This window comes from Myripristis murdjan, chromosome 4 (genome assembly GCF_902150065.1).
Source record: "Myripristis murdjan chromosome 4, fMyrMur1.1, whole genome shotgun sequence".
Classification (NCBI taxonomy): domain Eukaryota; kingdom Metazoa; phylum Chordata; class Actinopteri; order Holocentriformes; family Holocentridae; genus Myripristis; species Myripristis murdjan.
Window position 1 is genome coordinate 14,115,789 of NC_043983.1, and position 15,076 is coordinate 14,130,864.

A 15,076-nucleotide genomic window follows, 5' to 3' on the forward strand; every position below is an offset into this window, starting at 1 on the left:
GTCCAAAAACAATGATATGGATACCCGACATAATCCATGGCCCTTGGAGGCAAAGACTTTCACTGGGAACTATTTCTTGCCAAAGAACACAAACACACTGTATCTGTCCACCCTCAGTGTGATTGAATGGTGAAAGGTGGATAGATACAGTTTGCCGGTGTTCTCCAGCAAGAAATAGTTCCCATCAAAACTCTTTGCCCTGGAGAGAAAGGGCAGGTCACAGCAGACTGGAATCCTTGCCAAATCACACAAATTTTATTTTGGCTGAACTGTTCCTTTAAAACAAATGGCATGTATTTGCATGTACTGTTTGATTCAAGTCTAAGTAATGATTCCCATGTTGTTTTCCCCTGCCATTTGTCTCTCGTCCCTCTGTGCATGCTAACAGATGAAGACCAAGACAGTGCAGTGGATGACCGGGACAGCGACTACCGCAGTGAGACCAGTAACAGCATCCCTCCTCCCTTTTACACCACATCCCAGCCCAATGCTTCCATGCACCAGTATCCCATGAGGCACCAGCACTACAGACACTCCTACAACGATGACATCCATGAACTGGACTATGACCACCGAGCCATGAGGTAAAATACATAGTACAGCTGCTATGGCACCAATGCACATACACACAGAAACTGAGACAGACTGGTTTCTTTCCTCCGAGTCTCCTTGGTTATTTGCACCCATCAGATTACACAGGGGAGTTGTTAGAAAGTATCGACAAGCTTATCAGAGAGAAAAGCTTTTGTTTTGGTTGCAGTGGGAAATGAAGGAAAGGAGACCTAGGAACAAAACTGTTAGATGCTGAAATTGTAGCACCGCTAGAACTCATAACATAATATGCTGTTGGTAAATACTTTATTTGGCATCTCTATCAGACTAGCATACATTATTGAGACAGCTCAGCCCCTGTTGTCTTGTTTTGTTTAATGTACATGGTAACATGTCCCACTGTGCTCTCCCCCTCTAGAGAATAACCCTGGCCTCAGTGTATACAAGCATGCTGAGGTGCAGAGTTCTTGTATACAGGTCGTGTATGATGAGAGCCTTTGTGGTTATCTTTACTGTGAGTGTATGAGTGTATGAGCGTGTGTGCGCGCGCGTGCATGTGTGAGCAACAGAAACTTAATATAATGTCTCCTCTGAACAGAAAAACAAAATTAGTTTTGGTAACGTTTCTGGACACAGTTTCAAAGGCACCAGACAATCAAAACTCACGCATTGCTCGGTAACATGCAGTACTGCAGAAAGTTTGACTTTCTTTGACCTTTTTAATTTCCCAGTAATCATATTTGAATTAGTTTTAGATGTGTAGAATAAATCTCCTTCGAGTGCTCAACCTCTCCCTGGCTCATCAGTGAAAGGTCTTTATGCAGAAGCTTAACCGGGCAGTGCAGAAACTCAGTTTGGTTAGAGCTTTCTTTGAAAGATTTGCACTGAGCTCAACTGATGCTCCTCTCCTACCTCTCCCCTCCTCCCTCCCTACCTCCCTCCCTCCTCCTCCTCTTACCAGACGCTATGATAGTTTAGACTCGGCCACCAACGGGCGCAGTGATATCGACTCAGGCTCGGGGTCGAGCCGGCGCACCAGCCGTCAGTATTCTCTAGACAGTAGGCATTCACTGTCCGATAGGTGGGTCTCTGTACCTCCTCTCCAATTCCTCCTCTTCCTCCTCCACCTCTTCTTCCTCCTGCTCCGGCCTGTGATTCCGTCTCGCTGTGACGTCAGTGGTGGACTTGTCCCGTCCTCCTCGCTCGCTGTGCTTGCATGCATGCGCTCGTACCCTCTCTCTGTATATGTATATTGTATATCCTTATCCGTATAGAAATCTACTACTCCTGCATCTACCTATAATGTGTTCCTGGTGATTAAATGACAGGTCTAACAAGTAGTGTACCATGTTCATCTTTTTCATTGTAACTCTATTAAATGCAGTTTCTCTGCTTTTCTTTCTTATATATGTGTGTGTGCCTGTGTGTGCCTGTGTGTGTGTGTGTGCCTGTGTGTGTGTGTGTGCGTGTGTGTGTGTGTGTGTGTGTGCCTGTGTGTGTGTGTGTGTGCGTGAGTCTGGCTTTTTGGCAACCTGTTATTACTGCTTCATCCTGTGTGAAAGACATTGAGAAGAACCCTATGCAATCCAGGGTGTCCCACAGCTGGTAATTACACATATCTGCCTCCCATTTGCAAGACAGCAGGTGGCCTTCTGCCCCGTAATGGATCTATAGCAGGGAGGGCAAGACTCAGGGCACACACCCTCCCACAGTTAATTTTACTTTGCTTTTTCCATTTTTTCTTTATATAGAAAGAAGGCAGACGTGTGTATCAGATGTTAGGTAATCCTTTGTGTCAGTCTCTGTGTGTGATATGTGAGTCATGAGAGAGGTGATGAAAAGGAAAGAACAGAGAGTTGTGATTGAGTGTTCATGTGTCCATTCTTCCATACCCCTATATTCCCTCTGGCTCCTAGCCAAAGGCCATTATACTCTCCTCTTCCTTACTGCTCCTACACCATGCATTATTGAACCAGCTCAGCTGTAATCAATGGACTTTATGATAAAGTCTCTGTGTGTGTGTGTGTGTGTGTGTGTGTGTGTGTGTGTGTGTGTGTGTGTGTGTGTGTGTGTGTGTGTGTGTGTGTGTGTGTGTGTGTGTGCAGGTGTGTGCAGGTGTGTGCAGGTGTGTGAGTGTGTGTGTGCAGGTGTGTGCAGGTGTGTGAGTGTGTGTATGCAAATGTGTCTGAGACTTCTCTGACTCATGGCCCGTCTCACTGTCTAATAGCCTCATTCGTCATTGTGAATAAATATTCCTTCCTTATTTGTCTGCAAAATAAAGACTGTTTTTTTCTGTCAGACTAATAAATTATCCTCTTCTTCTCGCTGTTTCTCTTGTTCTCATTTTCTTTGTGTGGTTCCTTACCTAGATGGGTCTGTCATACTGAAGGTTGACTTTCTTTTTGTTATTAGGTCTATTTATGTCTTATATCTATGCAAAACCTGTGTCTATATATTCATGATCAAGTGTGTGTGTGGATCTTTGTATCTTTAAAGAATCCATGAGTAATCTTTCCCTCTACTAAGGAGGTGATTCCCCCTGCAGTTACCTCTCCACACACATGCATCTGAAAACACAAGCCTTTCCTCCTGCACCAAATCTCCTGATTTGTTGGTTCAAAGCCCCTCCTCTTTCCTCTAGGTTAGCTGTGTCCCTCCCTGGCCTTAACACACACATTCCTTAACTGTCACTCTGGCTGAAAAATCCCTTAACATTCTGGCAGCCCCCATGGTTGTTTTCCTGAATTTGTGTGGGTGTGTTTAATTGTGTTAAGTAACTGTTCTCCATATCTCCCTATCCCTTCAGTCCAACAGACAGCCGCTACGCCTCGTCAGGCGAGCTGAGTCGAGGCAGCTCTCAGCTCAGTGAGGAGTTTGGTCCAGAGGATGGCGAGAGCTTGCGAGGCTCGGAGTTCTACGACGAGAATGACTCCTACCACTCCTGCCACTCCTCTGTCAGCTACGGCAAGGAGGACTCCACAGGGTGGGATGGCGAGGAGCCCCAAGAGGTCTATAGCGACGAGGGAGGCTATATCAAAGACGGAGGAGAGGAGGGGGCACTGTACGATGAAGAGGATGGGGATATGTATGAGGAGGAAGGAGAGTACAACTATGAGGATGAGGAGGAGATGCCGTATGAGGAAGATGAAGACATGTACCCACTCGATGGCACGCTCAGTGAAGACCAGGAACCACCCTACACCCCCACACCCACTAGCACTGCCCCCTCCTTGATGCCACCCGCTGATAGTCTCTCCTCCACCAGGCCGCCCCTGGAGAAGCAGACCTCCTTGCACCAGCAGCAGCCACCCCACGCTCAGCTCCAGACCCCCAGCATGGCTCCCGGATTGGCTCCAGTCACCCAGGATGCCACCATACCCCCATTCAGTGCAGAATCTACCAAACCTCCCTTCACGCCCACCTCCACCACGACCCCCCCCACCACCACAACCACCACCACGACTGTCTCGCAGGCCCCAGCTGCAGATACCCAGTCCCAGGAGCCTGAGATCAAACCCGAAGAGGGGCCACCACCACCAGAGCAGCCTCCAGCAGTGGAGAGCGCTCCGACTGCTCCTGAGGAGAAAACAGAGGAACCTCCTGTCCCAAGGTGAACACTCAAATGTCATTATCATGTCAGTTTCTCAGAGGATACACGTATTATATCACAATTTAGTCACCCATAAATTGTCCATGGCAATGGATCCGTATGATTAGTACATAAGATAACAGAGTACATATTTGGGTTTGACTGATACTGATACTGATTTCTGTATTTTTTTTATCTAAAGATGCTGACAGCTGATATTTTGTGCCAGTATTTGTAAATTTGACAATTGCTATGAAAAAGAATGTTAAAGTAAATCTAAAGAATGAAAGTAAAGAAATGTTTAAATAAACAAAATGAACAGAGAGAATACTGCAAATGCAAAAAAGACAGTGTCATAAAATTTAAAAAAATGTTTTTTTAAAAAGAGCAAGAGAAAAACCTCTTTAGGCATGGACATGCCGATATTCAAAGAAGGGCAGTTATCAGCTCAATATACTGATCAACTGTAAATTCAGACTAACCTTAGTACAGACGGCCTGCATTCAGATATTAATAACCTTAAAAATCACATCCTCAACAACTCAATCAGCTTCCCAAAGAGAGAGATCATGGAACCTGGTCCTGCCAGAGCCAAGGCCAACTGGCTTCGACTCTTCAGTAGAGTCCGACTACAACTGCAAGAGGTAAGGTCTCAGTGTGTGTGTGTGTGTGTGTGTGCATGCATGTATATGCACATGAGTTTGTATTTGCATAATGTGTATATTATAGTTGTATGCATGTGCTTACAAGAGTGGGTAATAGTTTTCTCTTTTCCTGCTTAAACTCATCAGTCTACCATTTGAGTTCACTGACTTGTATCAGTCCCTGCATGTTCTATTTGTTTTTCCAGGTTTTGTTGATTGGCCTGACTATATTTTCCCAGTTGTTGCTGTGGGTTTTATTGTCCTGTCTGTATTTGCTTATGATTACCCCTTGTATTGTTTGCCATTTCATTATTTTCTTTTCAGTTGTTTGCCATCCTCGTAGCGATTTGCATGTTGTCCATTCTGATTACCCACGGCTGGAGCAGACTCTCAGGTGGGTGTGGCCAAAAGAGTGTCAACTCATCTGAGTAATTTATATATTACGTATGGTATGTGTCTTATAATTTATGGATAGCTAAACATCATATAGGAAGCAGTCTAACGTTGCTGCAAGGCTGCTATGTGTCATATTCCAAGCTTGGCATTTATAACAATTTCTGTGGATCACAGTGACGTGAATATCAGGTCTGTGTGTCATTCTCTGAACAGGCCGAGAGACAAAGAACATGTCTTTCTATAACAGAGCAGATAGAATTAGAATGATTACAGATAACCATCTGGCAGTAATCCATTTTTACTATGGTTCTCAAACACAAAAGCCTCACCGCTGACGTCAATAACCACCATACTCACTCAGGAAGACAAAACTCAAATGCATTTCTCTCCACATCTCTCTGTTTCTCTCTCTCTCTCTCTCTCTCTCTGTCCAGTTACTTCTGTTATAGTATCCATTTGTGCATTCTGGGTACACTTGCAGTCATTAGGTCTGCCGCTATCAGGGAACCTGATAATAAAATGTAGCTGACTCTCATTGTCAGGGAAGAATACATTTCTATATTTTGCCAGTTGCACAGTGTAAAGGACAAAACAAAAGCACTATTTACAATATGTTGTGCTTGCAGTTGTTCCTACCAGTACTGTGGTGGCACTCTGCTTGCCTCACCCTGCGCTTACCATCTCATTTTTCTCTTTCTCCACAGGCTCGAGGAGAGAGCGTTGGCATTGCTTCTCTGCTTTTATCGGCAGGGTATGTGGTTATGACTCTTATTACTGTGGTCACAGACTCTCAACTGGTCAAGACTACAAACTATACCTTATACTGTACTATACCTAGTGCAACAGGCAATCCCACTGCCTGTGAAATTATTGTGTAACCCATCCCAGTGTGTGAGTATTGTCAGCATGTCAAGTGAAAAGGTCAGTATCACCTTATTTGGAGTGTCCAGTGTTAATATTCAAGTTTGTATCAGCCTAAACTTAACCTTAACTGTACCCTGACCTGATGTAAATTTGATACTAAGTCAAGTGATAGCCTACTGCTAAGTTGTTTTTACATTGGGCAGGTTGATAAGAAGTGACTTTTCTAACTGAAAGAGAAAATGTCATCAGTGCTCATCCTGTCTGGAAGCTTGTGTTTATAGTTGAATATTCATCATCACATGCACTCATACTAACTACTACATGAGGATGTTATTTACACGTTTGTTGACTCACAGTATGTGTGTGTTTTACCTTCAGGGTGGGTGGTGCCCTGTATAGCATAGACAGCATGCCAGATCTGAGGAAGAGGAAAGCTATGCCTCTGGTCAGAGATCTGGTGAGTTTCAAACGTTATAATTTCATATTCTCTCACCTCGCTCTAGCCCATCTATCTGTCATTCTGCAGGCGAATCTCCTTCCTACTGTAGCTGGTGCCCTTATGCTTACCTGCTGAGTCTCTTTTGATTTAATTTTCTCTACCTCCTTGTTTTATCTCCTCCTTTTTTACTTCGCTTCTTTTCTCTTGAGCCCTCTGCACAACTTTCACTCTGGATGCACTTTGATGCGACATTGTCCTGCTGTTACAGACAGAGAGGGTGAGCACCAGGGTTGAGGGGCCACTGAGGCCAGGCTTCAGAGGGCCAGGGGGTCTTGTCTGAGTGACAATGATGCCTGATACATATTGCCATAAAACAGACTTTCTGCAACCCCATGTTGCCACCATTCCCATGTCTCACTGACATTGCCTCTTTGGTGACAAATCTAGATGTGACATGTGTAGGAGTCCTATGGAGAAATCCGTAATCCATTTATGTGTGCATGGCTTTCTGTGAGCGTAGAAGGTACACATACAGTAGCGGGTACATGTTAGTTATATATTACCAATAAACCACTCATCAGCACATATTTTCTTCCATGGGCATTTATTTGTTTCTTTTGGTTATTCAGATAAAAGGGTGAAACTGAATCCTGTTGAGTAAGGAAATGTTGGACTAAATATTAATCATCGATGCTGCAGAAGGAAACATCTGCTTGCTAAGTCTCATTGTGTATTTGCGTGTCAAGGCAGGTGCTTAGATTATTTAACTCACTTCACATCAATGGTCTCTTCCTTGTTTCCGTCCTCCCTTGAACAAGCCCATTGATCTGTTTCCCTGGCTAAGCGCCGACAGGCTTGAGACAAGCCAGCCGATATCACCTGCCAGGCGTTAGAGCTTTGCAAAACTCACTGTGCCTTTTTCCCAAATGCACCGGAAAGGAGCATTACCATACACGGGCACATAGCTCAGCCAGCTGTCCTTATTAATCCATCTTGCTGTCAACCAGCGACGCCCACTACACACCGACACAATCACACCCACATTTCTCTTCCTCCCTGTCTCATACACACACACACATAAATTGTCAGAGTTTCCCAGGCAATGGGTCAGACGAAGTGGGGCTCCATCTGAATGAGCAGCAAACACAGACAAATTCATTCACAGTTCTGACACTGAAGTTCGGACACAAATGTGGCTTCTTCCCCCTTCAGGCAATTTATCTATCCAAATTTACACAACTTGCTTCTTCTGCTTTAATGATGTAGACTCTAAAGCCAAGTGGCTCATTGTTTAGTCAGTAGATTAACCTCGTTTACATCTTGACATGTTAATTTTCCCCCATTTATGGGTGTGCAAGCTCTTTTTGTAGTTTGTTTTTTATCGTGAATGTCCATCAGGGTCTTGATTATGGGAACTGAGTTTTAGGACTCATTAGCAGAATGAATGCATCAATTTGTGAAACCCCCCACTGTGTTTTTAATTGTCTGTTAATTCCTTCCTCATTATACCCCTCTCTAACATTAAATCTCTCCCTTGTTCCATGCTCCTTCACTCTCTGCCACAGGCTATGGTGAGTAACACTGACACTATTTGCTAAACAAGCGCTTAAGTTGTGAGGATGTACAAGTTTTCTTGTCTTGCCTTAGAATGAGCACTCTTGTGGAAGGAAGCATTTTAAATTCTTCAGCTGTCATCACTAGTTTGTCCTAACCATTCAGGAGAACATTGCCGGACAGACTGTAATAATCAACACGGCCCCATAGGCTGCACTAGGATTTGTCTTGATCAAAAACTAAACTGAGAAGATATTGAAGAGTGAGGCAAGAGAAACTGACCCCTCCTCTCCTTTCCCTCAGTCCTTGGTTCAGAACTCCAGGAAGGCAGGCATCACCTCCGCCTTGACATCCAGCACCCTGCATAACGAAGAATTGGTCAGTATTGCAGTCTTCATGTACATTATTAATTCAAAACAAATATCTTCCATAATGCCAAAAACTTTCTAGCATTATGTAATTCCTTATCCTGACAGAAAAAATAAAGAGCCTAAAGAGGTGAAATCACAGCCCTGCCAAGCTCTTTCCACCCTTGTAACTCTGTCACTCTCTCCTTTGCAGAAGAGCCATGTTTATAAGAAGACCCTTCAGGCCCTCATCTATCCCATCTCCTGCACCACTCCACACAATTTTGAGGTGTGGACTGCCACCACGCCTACTTACTGCTATGAGTGTGAGGGACTACTGTGGGGTATTGCTCGCCAGGGCATGCGCTGCACCGAGTGTGGAGTCAAATGCCACGAGAAGTGTCAAGATCTACTCAATGCTGACTGCCTGCAAAGTAAGAGACATTTCAGAAAAGGGCACTCCATTTTAACTTGGAGATATGTGGTATTGTGCTGATGTATAAAGAAGAACTAACACTGAAAATATTGAACAGCAGGGCTAAAAATATGCTGATGTATTTATTCCAAGCAAAGTATGGTCGCATGTGTAGTGTACAAGATGTAAAGAAACTGTAAAGAAACAGCCATTTTGGGTTTTTTGACTTTCCGATTGTTGCCAAAGCCTCTGTTAGTCCTGCAGGGCGAGGGCTGTTTTTTATTAATAAGACTATCTAGTGCATCTAGTTCCTCTCATCTCAATTTCTCATGCCAAGCATTCTGTCTTCCTCCCCCTTGTTTTCACACTCCTACTTCCCCCGTTCACCTTGTTTTTCTTGAGAGGATATTAAAAGCAATTTGTCTTTTGTTGACATCCTCCTCTCTTCTCCATCTCTTCTATCTAGCATTTTATAGCTCTGAAGAAGTTTCCATTCATGAATTATACACTATTCTTTCATCATATGCACAGTTTTCCTGGTGGCCATGTCTTCTGGATCAAATTCTCCAGCCTCAAATTTTCATATAAGATTTGCTTATTGTTGAAATTTATCATCTAGACAGTTACCTGCTCTCTTATTGTTATCATCAATAACTGTGTGGCTACTCAGATGCAAACACACCTACCATATCGCACCACGACTATATGCTATCAGATCTCTGAGGCCCTTGTCTCGTTAATTCTCGCCCTCACCAGGAGCAGCAGAGAAGAGCTCCAAACACGGCGCAGAGGACCGAACCCAGAATATCATCATGGTTCTGAAGGACCGCATGAAGATCCGTGAGAGGAACAAACCCGAGATCTTCGAACTCATCCAGGAAGTGTTTTCTGTCATCAAGGCCACTCACGTCACCCACATGAAGCAGATCAAACAGAGCGTGCTCGATGGCACCTCCAAGTGGTCGGCCAAGATCAGCATCACAGGTGAGAGGGGAGTGGCACTCAGCACAGCTGGCTGACATCATCAACGTCAAAGTCATAGAAGAACATGTGACAAACACTCAAAAGTAGTTTCTTTGAGGAGAGACAAGGAGGTGTGTGTGTGAAGAGAGTACAGGTGGTGTTTGTAGACGAGTGGAGCAGTGGGTCAGAGGTGTTAAATGGCACTCCAGCACATTGCGTACAGTGGCTGACCTGCTGATGTTTTTGCCTCTCCCTAGTGTTGTGTGCCCAGGGGCTGCAGGCCAAGGATAAAACTGGATCCAGTGATCCCTATGTCACCGTTCAGGTGGGCAAGACCAAAAAGAGGACCAAGACCATCTACGGTAACCTCAATCCTGTCTGGGAGGAGAACTTCAACTTGTGAGTACACTTATGGAAAACACATGTAAATTGTCAGAGTAGAATATATAACTGCATTTCATTTACCCTGATAACATTTGAAGTTAAAAACTGTCCAATAAGATGAGTGATGCTTATCGTCAACAGGGTGTGTTGACTCACTGTCGGTGGAAGTAATACGTTTTGTAAATGTGGCCTATTCTTTGTCTCCAATGTAGTGAATGCCACAACTCCTCTGACCGCATCAAGGTGAGAGTGTGGGATGAGGACGATGACATCAAGTCTCGAGTGAAGCAGAAGTTCAAACGGGAGTCTGATGACTTCCTGGGTCAAACCATCATTGAGGTCCGCACACTGAGCGGAGAGATGGACGTCTGGTATAATCTGGGTCAGTCAGACTGCATTGTGTCCCATGACTTTATACAATCAGAGCTTGGCATGATATCAGAATTTTATTCATAACATGAAATGAGACTAGCTACCATATGGGATTTAGAATATTCTAATATCATAATATGGCATAAGTGTTGTCTTTTCCTGATTGCATTACAGTAAAGGGATGCAGTTTTCTTAACTGTTCTAGCTGTTCTAATATTTGCCTCTTCTTGCTTGGTCATGATATCCACATTAATCATGATTGTTTACCAAAAATCTCTCATGTGTAAATATCTTATAAAAATACCAACACACATTCCTACAATATCATCCGAATATCAGTACTCATTTTTTCTGTCAGAGATATTGTGATATTTCATTTTGTCCGTATTGCTCAACATATTGACCTCACGGCACCTTACTTCCATGCCACTTCACCTCATTTCCACTTGTTTGACTGAATTAACTTCTCAGCGTGGAGCTGTTGAGCTGACTGTGCTGTTTGTCCTGTGCTCTTCACAGACAAGCGTACTGACAAGTCAGCTGTGTCTGGGGCTATCCGCATGCACATTAACGTAGAGATCAAAGGAGAGGAGACAGTCGCCCCATATCACGTTCAGTATACCTGTCTCCATGAGGTGAGCTCTGAGTGTATGTGTGTGCGCGTGCGCGTGTGTGTGTGTGTGTGTGTGTGTGTGTGTGTGCGTGCGTGCTCGTGCATGTGTGCAGACAGGCGGGCAGGAGGCTGTCTGTGCATTCGTTTCTCTGTGCAGAGTAATTTCAATGAGCCATACCAAACAGGTTAATTTACTTGAGTGATGAGCCGTTCCATAATAGAGCCATTCCAAATGAAACAGAAGTTTATACGCCGTAAAAGTTTACTTCCACCAGCAAATGCGTCAGACAAATTTGTGGCCCCACTGTCTAAAGAGAGTTCTTTTGATGGATTGTACAGCCATGTATTGAGTCATTACTTGGCCCATTACTCAAAAGAACATAATATCAGCTGAGCCTTAACCGAGAAATGACCACTGTTATGGCTGCACATAAGTGGCCATAAACCACACAGCAAATTCAAAATGTCTCACGGCAGCATAATGTTTCATGGCTGAGTATCCAAGGCAATGCTTTAGTTTTGCCTCATGATATAATGTAAGGTCATACATGCCACAGAACAATTTAAAGATATACAGATAGAGAAGCTTAGGATGTAATATCAATCTGTCTTACTATCATGCAACATTAGACCACTAAGGTTGATTGCAACCATTGATTTCAACACAGGGAGCTGTGTGAATACTTATCCCCGTCCTTAATGAGTAAATTAATGTGTTAACATTCCATTGAACAAGCTGACTTGTGGACTTATTGAAGAGAGAGCAGTCCTCCTTCATGCACACACACTTTATCAGTGATCATAATGAGCACAGCTTGCCCATTCATCCCTAGATATAACTTCATCCCATTAATAGCAAATCAAACTCTTAATAGCCGCTTACCCTTCCTCCATCACTCTCTTTGAACCTCTACTCTCTATTTCTACTTCTGACATTTCTCTTTCTGTTTCTGTCTCTCTCCCTTTGGCTCTTTCATATGTATTCCCTTTCTTGCTATCTCTCCCTCTCATCTTCTGCACCTCTCCTCCCTCCTCTGTCTCTTCTTGCTCCTCTGTGTAGAACCTGTTCCACTATGTAACAGATATCCAGAATAATGGTGTGGTGAAGATCCCTGATGCTAAAGGGGATGATGCATGGAAGGTTTACTTTGAGGAGACTCCCCAGGAGATTGTGGATGAGTTTGCCATGCGTTACGGAGTGGAGTCCATCTACCAAGCCATGACGTATGTTCACCTCAGCTCACCTCAACGCCAACCTAAAAGCCCGATCAAAAGACAGAAAGTTTATGTGCATGCTTGTGTGGCTGTTTTCCTGAGTCAAGCTGTCTTATATAATCAGTGTCCAGTGTTTGCATTGATATGTGTCCCTCTCTTCCAGTCACTTTGCCTGCCTGTCATCTAAGTACATGTGCCCAGGTGTGCCTGCAGTGATGAGCACCCTGCTGGCCAACATCAATGCCTACTACGCCCACACCACCCAGGCAACCAATAATGTCTCTGCCTCTGATCGTTTTGCTGCTTCCAACTTTGGGGTAGGTCAAAGCAGACACACTATGAGAATCACTAAATCCCACAGATCGAAAAAGCCAGTAGCAAATTTGGTGATTAGTGGTTATTCCTATATTGACTTCTCATTAGCAGTTACGATCGCCATCTTAACAAAATCTTAGGGAAGTCTGTTTGTAACAGTGTTTACAAAAGTGTGTACAGTATAGGGTATAGCCGTATGCCAAGCTGAGTGGCAAGTTCTCCCGCCGTTTCTTTTTGACCCATAGTGAACATGTTTCCTTGCTCTGTGGTGCAACTTTCAGCTGATTGTTGGCCTGCGCAGTATTTGGATTCTGCCCCCTGAGCAGTCAGTCACAACCACGCACAACTAAACTGAGCCATTGAGCAGGATTTGAATGAATAGGTCCTTTCAGCTACACAAGTTTTAATGGCTTTACAGTTCTTAGCAAACACACATGAAATTGCCTATGGATGGAAGTTTTCAGGTTTTACGCAGCAGCTTTTTATTAAACATGAATAACAGTGAAATGGAATTGGTTAGCCTTGACTTCAAAGATATACGATCACAACTGCTGAGGAGAAATCACTGGTCTTAAATTAATTTATTTTCTAAAACTGGAACTACTACCTACATTACTTCAATAACTCCCATCCTCCATCAATGAGGCTTGGGAAGATGTACAGTCCCATAATTCCAGTGTTGACTATTCAATGAGTAGCTCATTACTCATTCCAACTCTTTCTGTAACTCATTACATACTTGCTCCTGTGTATTTTGCAATGTAGCATGTCATCTTCATGTGCAAAAATTTTGACATCCATGACCATTTGTGTTGTTATGCCTGCAGAAAGAACGGTTTGTCAAGCTTCTCGACCAGCTCCACAACTCTCTGAGGATTGACCTGTCCATGTACCGAGTAAGATTGCTTTCTGTCTCACTGTTTACCTAACACTCTTATATGATCCTCGGAAAGTTTATTATAGGCGAAGGCTCAGCATGGCTGGACAGCTGAATTGCACAACACAAGACCTACTTGCTTCTCTCTTCCTCACTGTACTCCATTCTGTCTCTACTCTTAATTCTCCCTGTTTCTTTCCTTGTGAGAAACTATAAAACAAAACAGATATATGTACTAATTAAAATGACAGCGCCTCAGACACATGCATTGACACAGGCAGGAACTACTGCACACCCACTCGATAGCAAGTGTAATAGTTGACAGTGGAAATCAATGACATGCTGGATATTGCCTACAGACAGACAGACACACACAAACACGCACAAAGGAAGAGGATAAATGTGATTTCATGTGTTGTGGCTCACAGCCTCACTGTACTTTCTGTGTCTGACTGTAGAACAACTTCCCAGCCAGCAGTCCTGAGCGGCTGCAGGACCTCAAGTCCACAGTCGACCTCCTCACAAGCATCACCTTTTTCAGAATGAAGGTATGCTCTCTTCTTTTTTCCACTCTCCCTTTCAGGGCCTTTTCAGTCTTCTTCTCTGTTCTTCATACATTTTGCTTAGTATTTTTCTCACAATATTCCAAATATATGTCAAATTCATCAGTACCTTCACCAGTAATGTTAGCTCTATTGTGAATGTTGGAAACCTGACAGTGAACCTTTGGTGGTCAGTGCCAAAAATATCCATCTTAACAAACCATTTTAATATAGTATTGAGTTTTGAAATGTTATTTTTTCAAATATATTTGATTTGAAAATCTATTTCATTGTCTGTATAATCAGAGATGATTATTCTTTTTTGAAGCACTCTAAGTTATTGAACCATTAAGCAAGTGTATGACCTTGTCTTGTCTTTTTTGTCCATATTATTGTTATTTGTTTTACTAATATGTTTTGTTGTTGTTGTTGCTGTTTTTCAGGTCCAGGAGCTACAGTCTCCACCCAGAGCCAGTCAGGTCGTGAAGGATTGTGTCAAAGCCTGTCTCAACTCCACCTATGAGTACATCTTCAACAACTGTCATGAACTCTACAGCCGCGAGTACCAGACAGACCCGGTAAGAAGCAGTAACGGATTTAATGTCTGTAGGTGTCTGCAAACATCTCTCTCTCTCTCCCTCTCCCTCTCTCTCCCCCTCCCTCGCTCTCTCTCTCACTCACACACACACAGACACAGTTATTGGTACGACAGTGGTGCAGTGGGTACGAGGAGGAGCTGAGTCGCATGGCTCTTATGTAATAGTCAGTAATGTGCATGTTCTGATTTTTTTTTTTTTTTATTTCCAAAGAAGTGTAGAGACATAATAGAACACATCTTGAGAAAGCGAAATTGCATAAAAATCATAAGAGTTGGATTAGCAATCAATAAAGCCTGGCTAGCCATGCTCTGTGGGAGTTGTCATCGTTGGAGGGAGCATGTCCTTGACCAATCAGATTGCTTGGCTGAAAGTACCCCTGGCAAAATAGGGTTTTCT

At 43.5% G+C, this 15,076-nt stretch overlaps 1 protein-coding gene across 1 annotated transcript in view; it reads left to right on the forward strand.

Annotated features, from left to right (window-relative positions):
• Nucleotides 1-15,076, forward strand: part of unc13a (unc-13 homolog A (C. elegans)) — a 46,586-nt gene that overhangs the window by 11,469 nt on the left and 20,041 nt on the right. Inside the window, exons 9-25 of the mRNA XM_030049835.1 lie at nucleotides 389-584; nucleotides 3,359-4,162; nucleotides 4,692-4,785; nucleotides 5,886-5,932; nucleotides 6,424-6,502; nucleotides 8,050-8,055; nucleotides 8,342-8,416; nucleotides 8,600-8,819; nucleotides 9,557-9,784; nucleotides 10,021-10,162; nucleotides 10,360-10,529; nucleotides 11,039-11,154; nucleotides 12,193-12,356; nucleotides 12,511-12,664; nucleotides 13,490-13,558; nucleotides 13,998-14,087; nucleotides 14,525-14,659. Coding sequence (XP_029905695.1) covers nucleotides 389-584; nucleotides 3,359-4,162; nucleotides 4,692-4,785; nucleotides 5,886-5,932; nucleotides 6,424-6,502; nucleotides 8,050-8,055; nucleotides 8,342-8,416; nucleotides 8,600-8,819; nucleotides 9,557-9,784; nucleotides 10,021-10,162; nucleotides 10,360-10,529; nucleotides 11,039-11,154; nucleotides 12,193-12,356; nucleotides 12,511-12,664; nucleotides 13,490-13,558; nucleotides 13,998-14,087; nucleotides 14,525-14,659 — 2,789 coding nt within the window. The remainder of the gene's footprint in view (nucleotides 1-388; nucleotides 585-3,358; nucleotides 4,163-4,691; nucleotides 4,786-5,885; nucleotides 5,933-6,423; nucleotides 6,503-8,049; nucleotides 8,056-8,341; nucleotides 8,417-8,599; nucleotides 8,820-9,556; nucleotides 9,785-10,020; nucleotides 10,163-10,359; nucleotides 10,530-11,038; nucleotides 11,155-12,192; nucleotides 12,357-12,510; nucleotides 12,665-13,489; nucleotides 13,559-13,997; nucleotides 14,088-14,524; nucleotides 14,660-15,076) is intronic.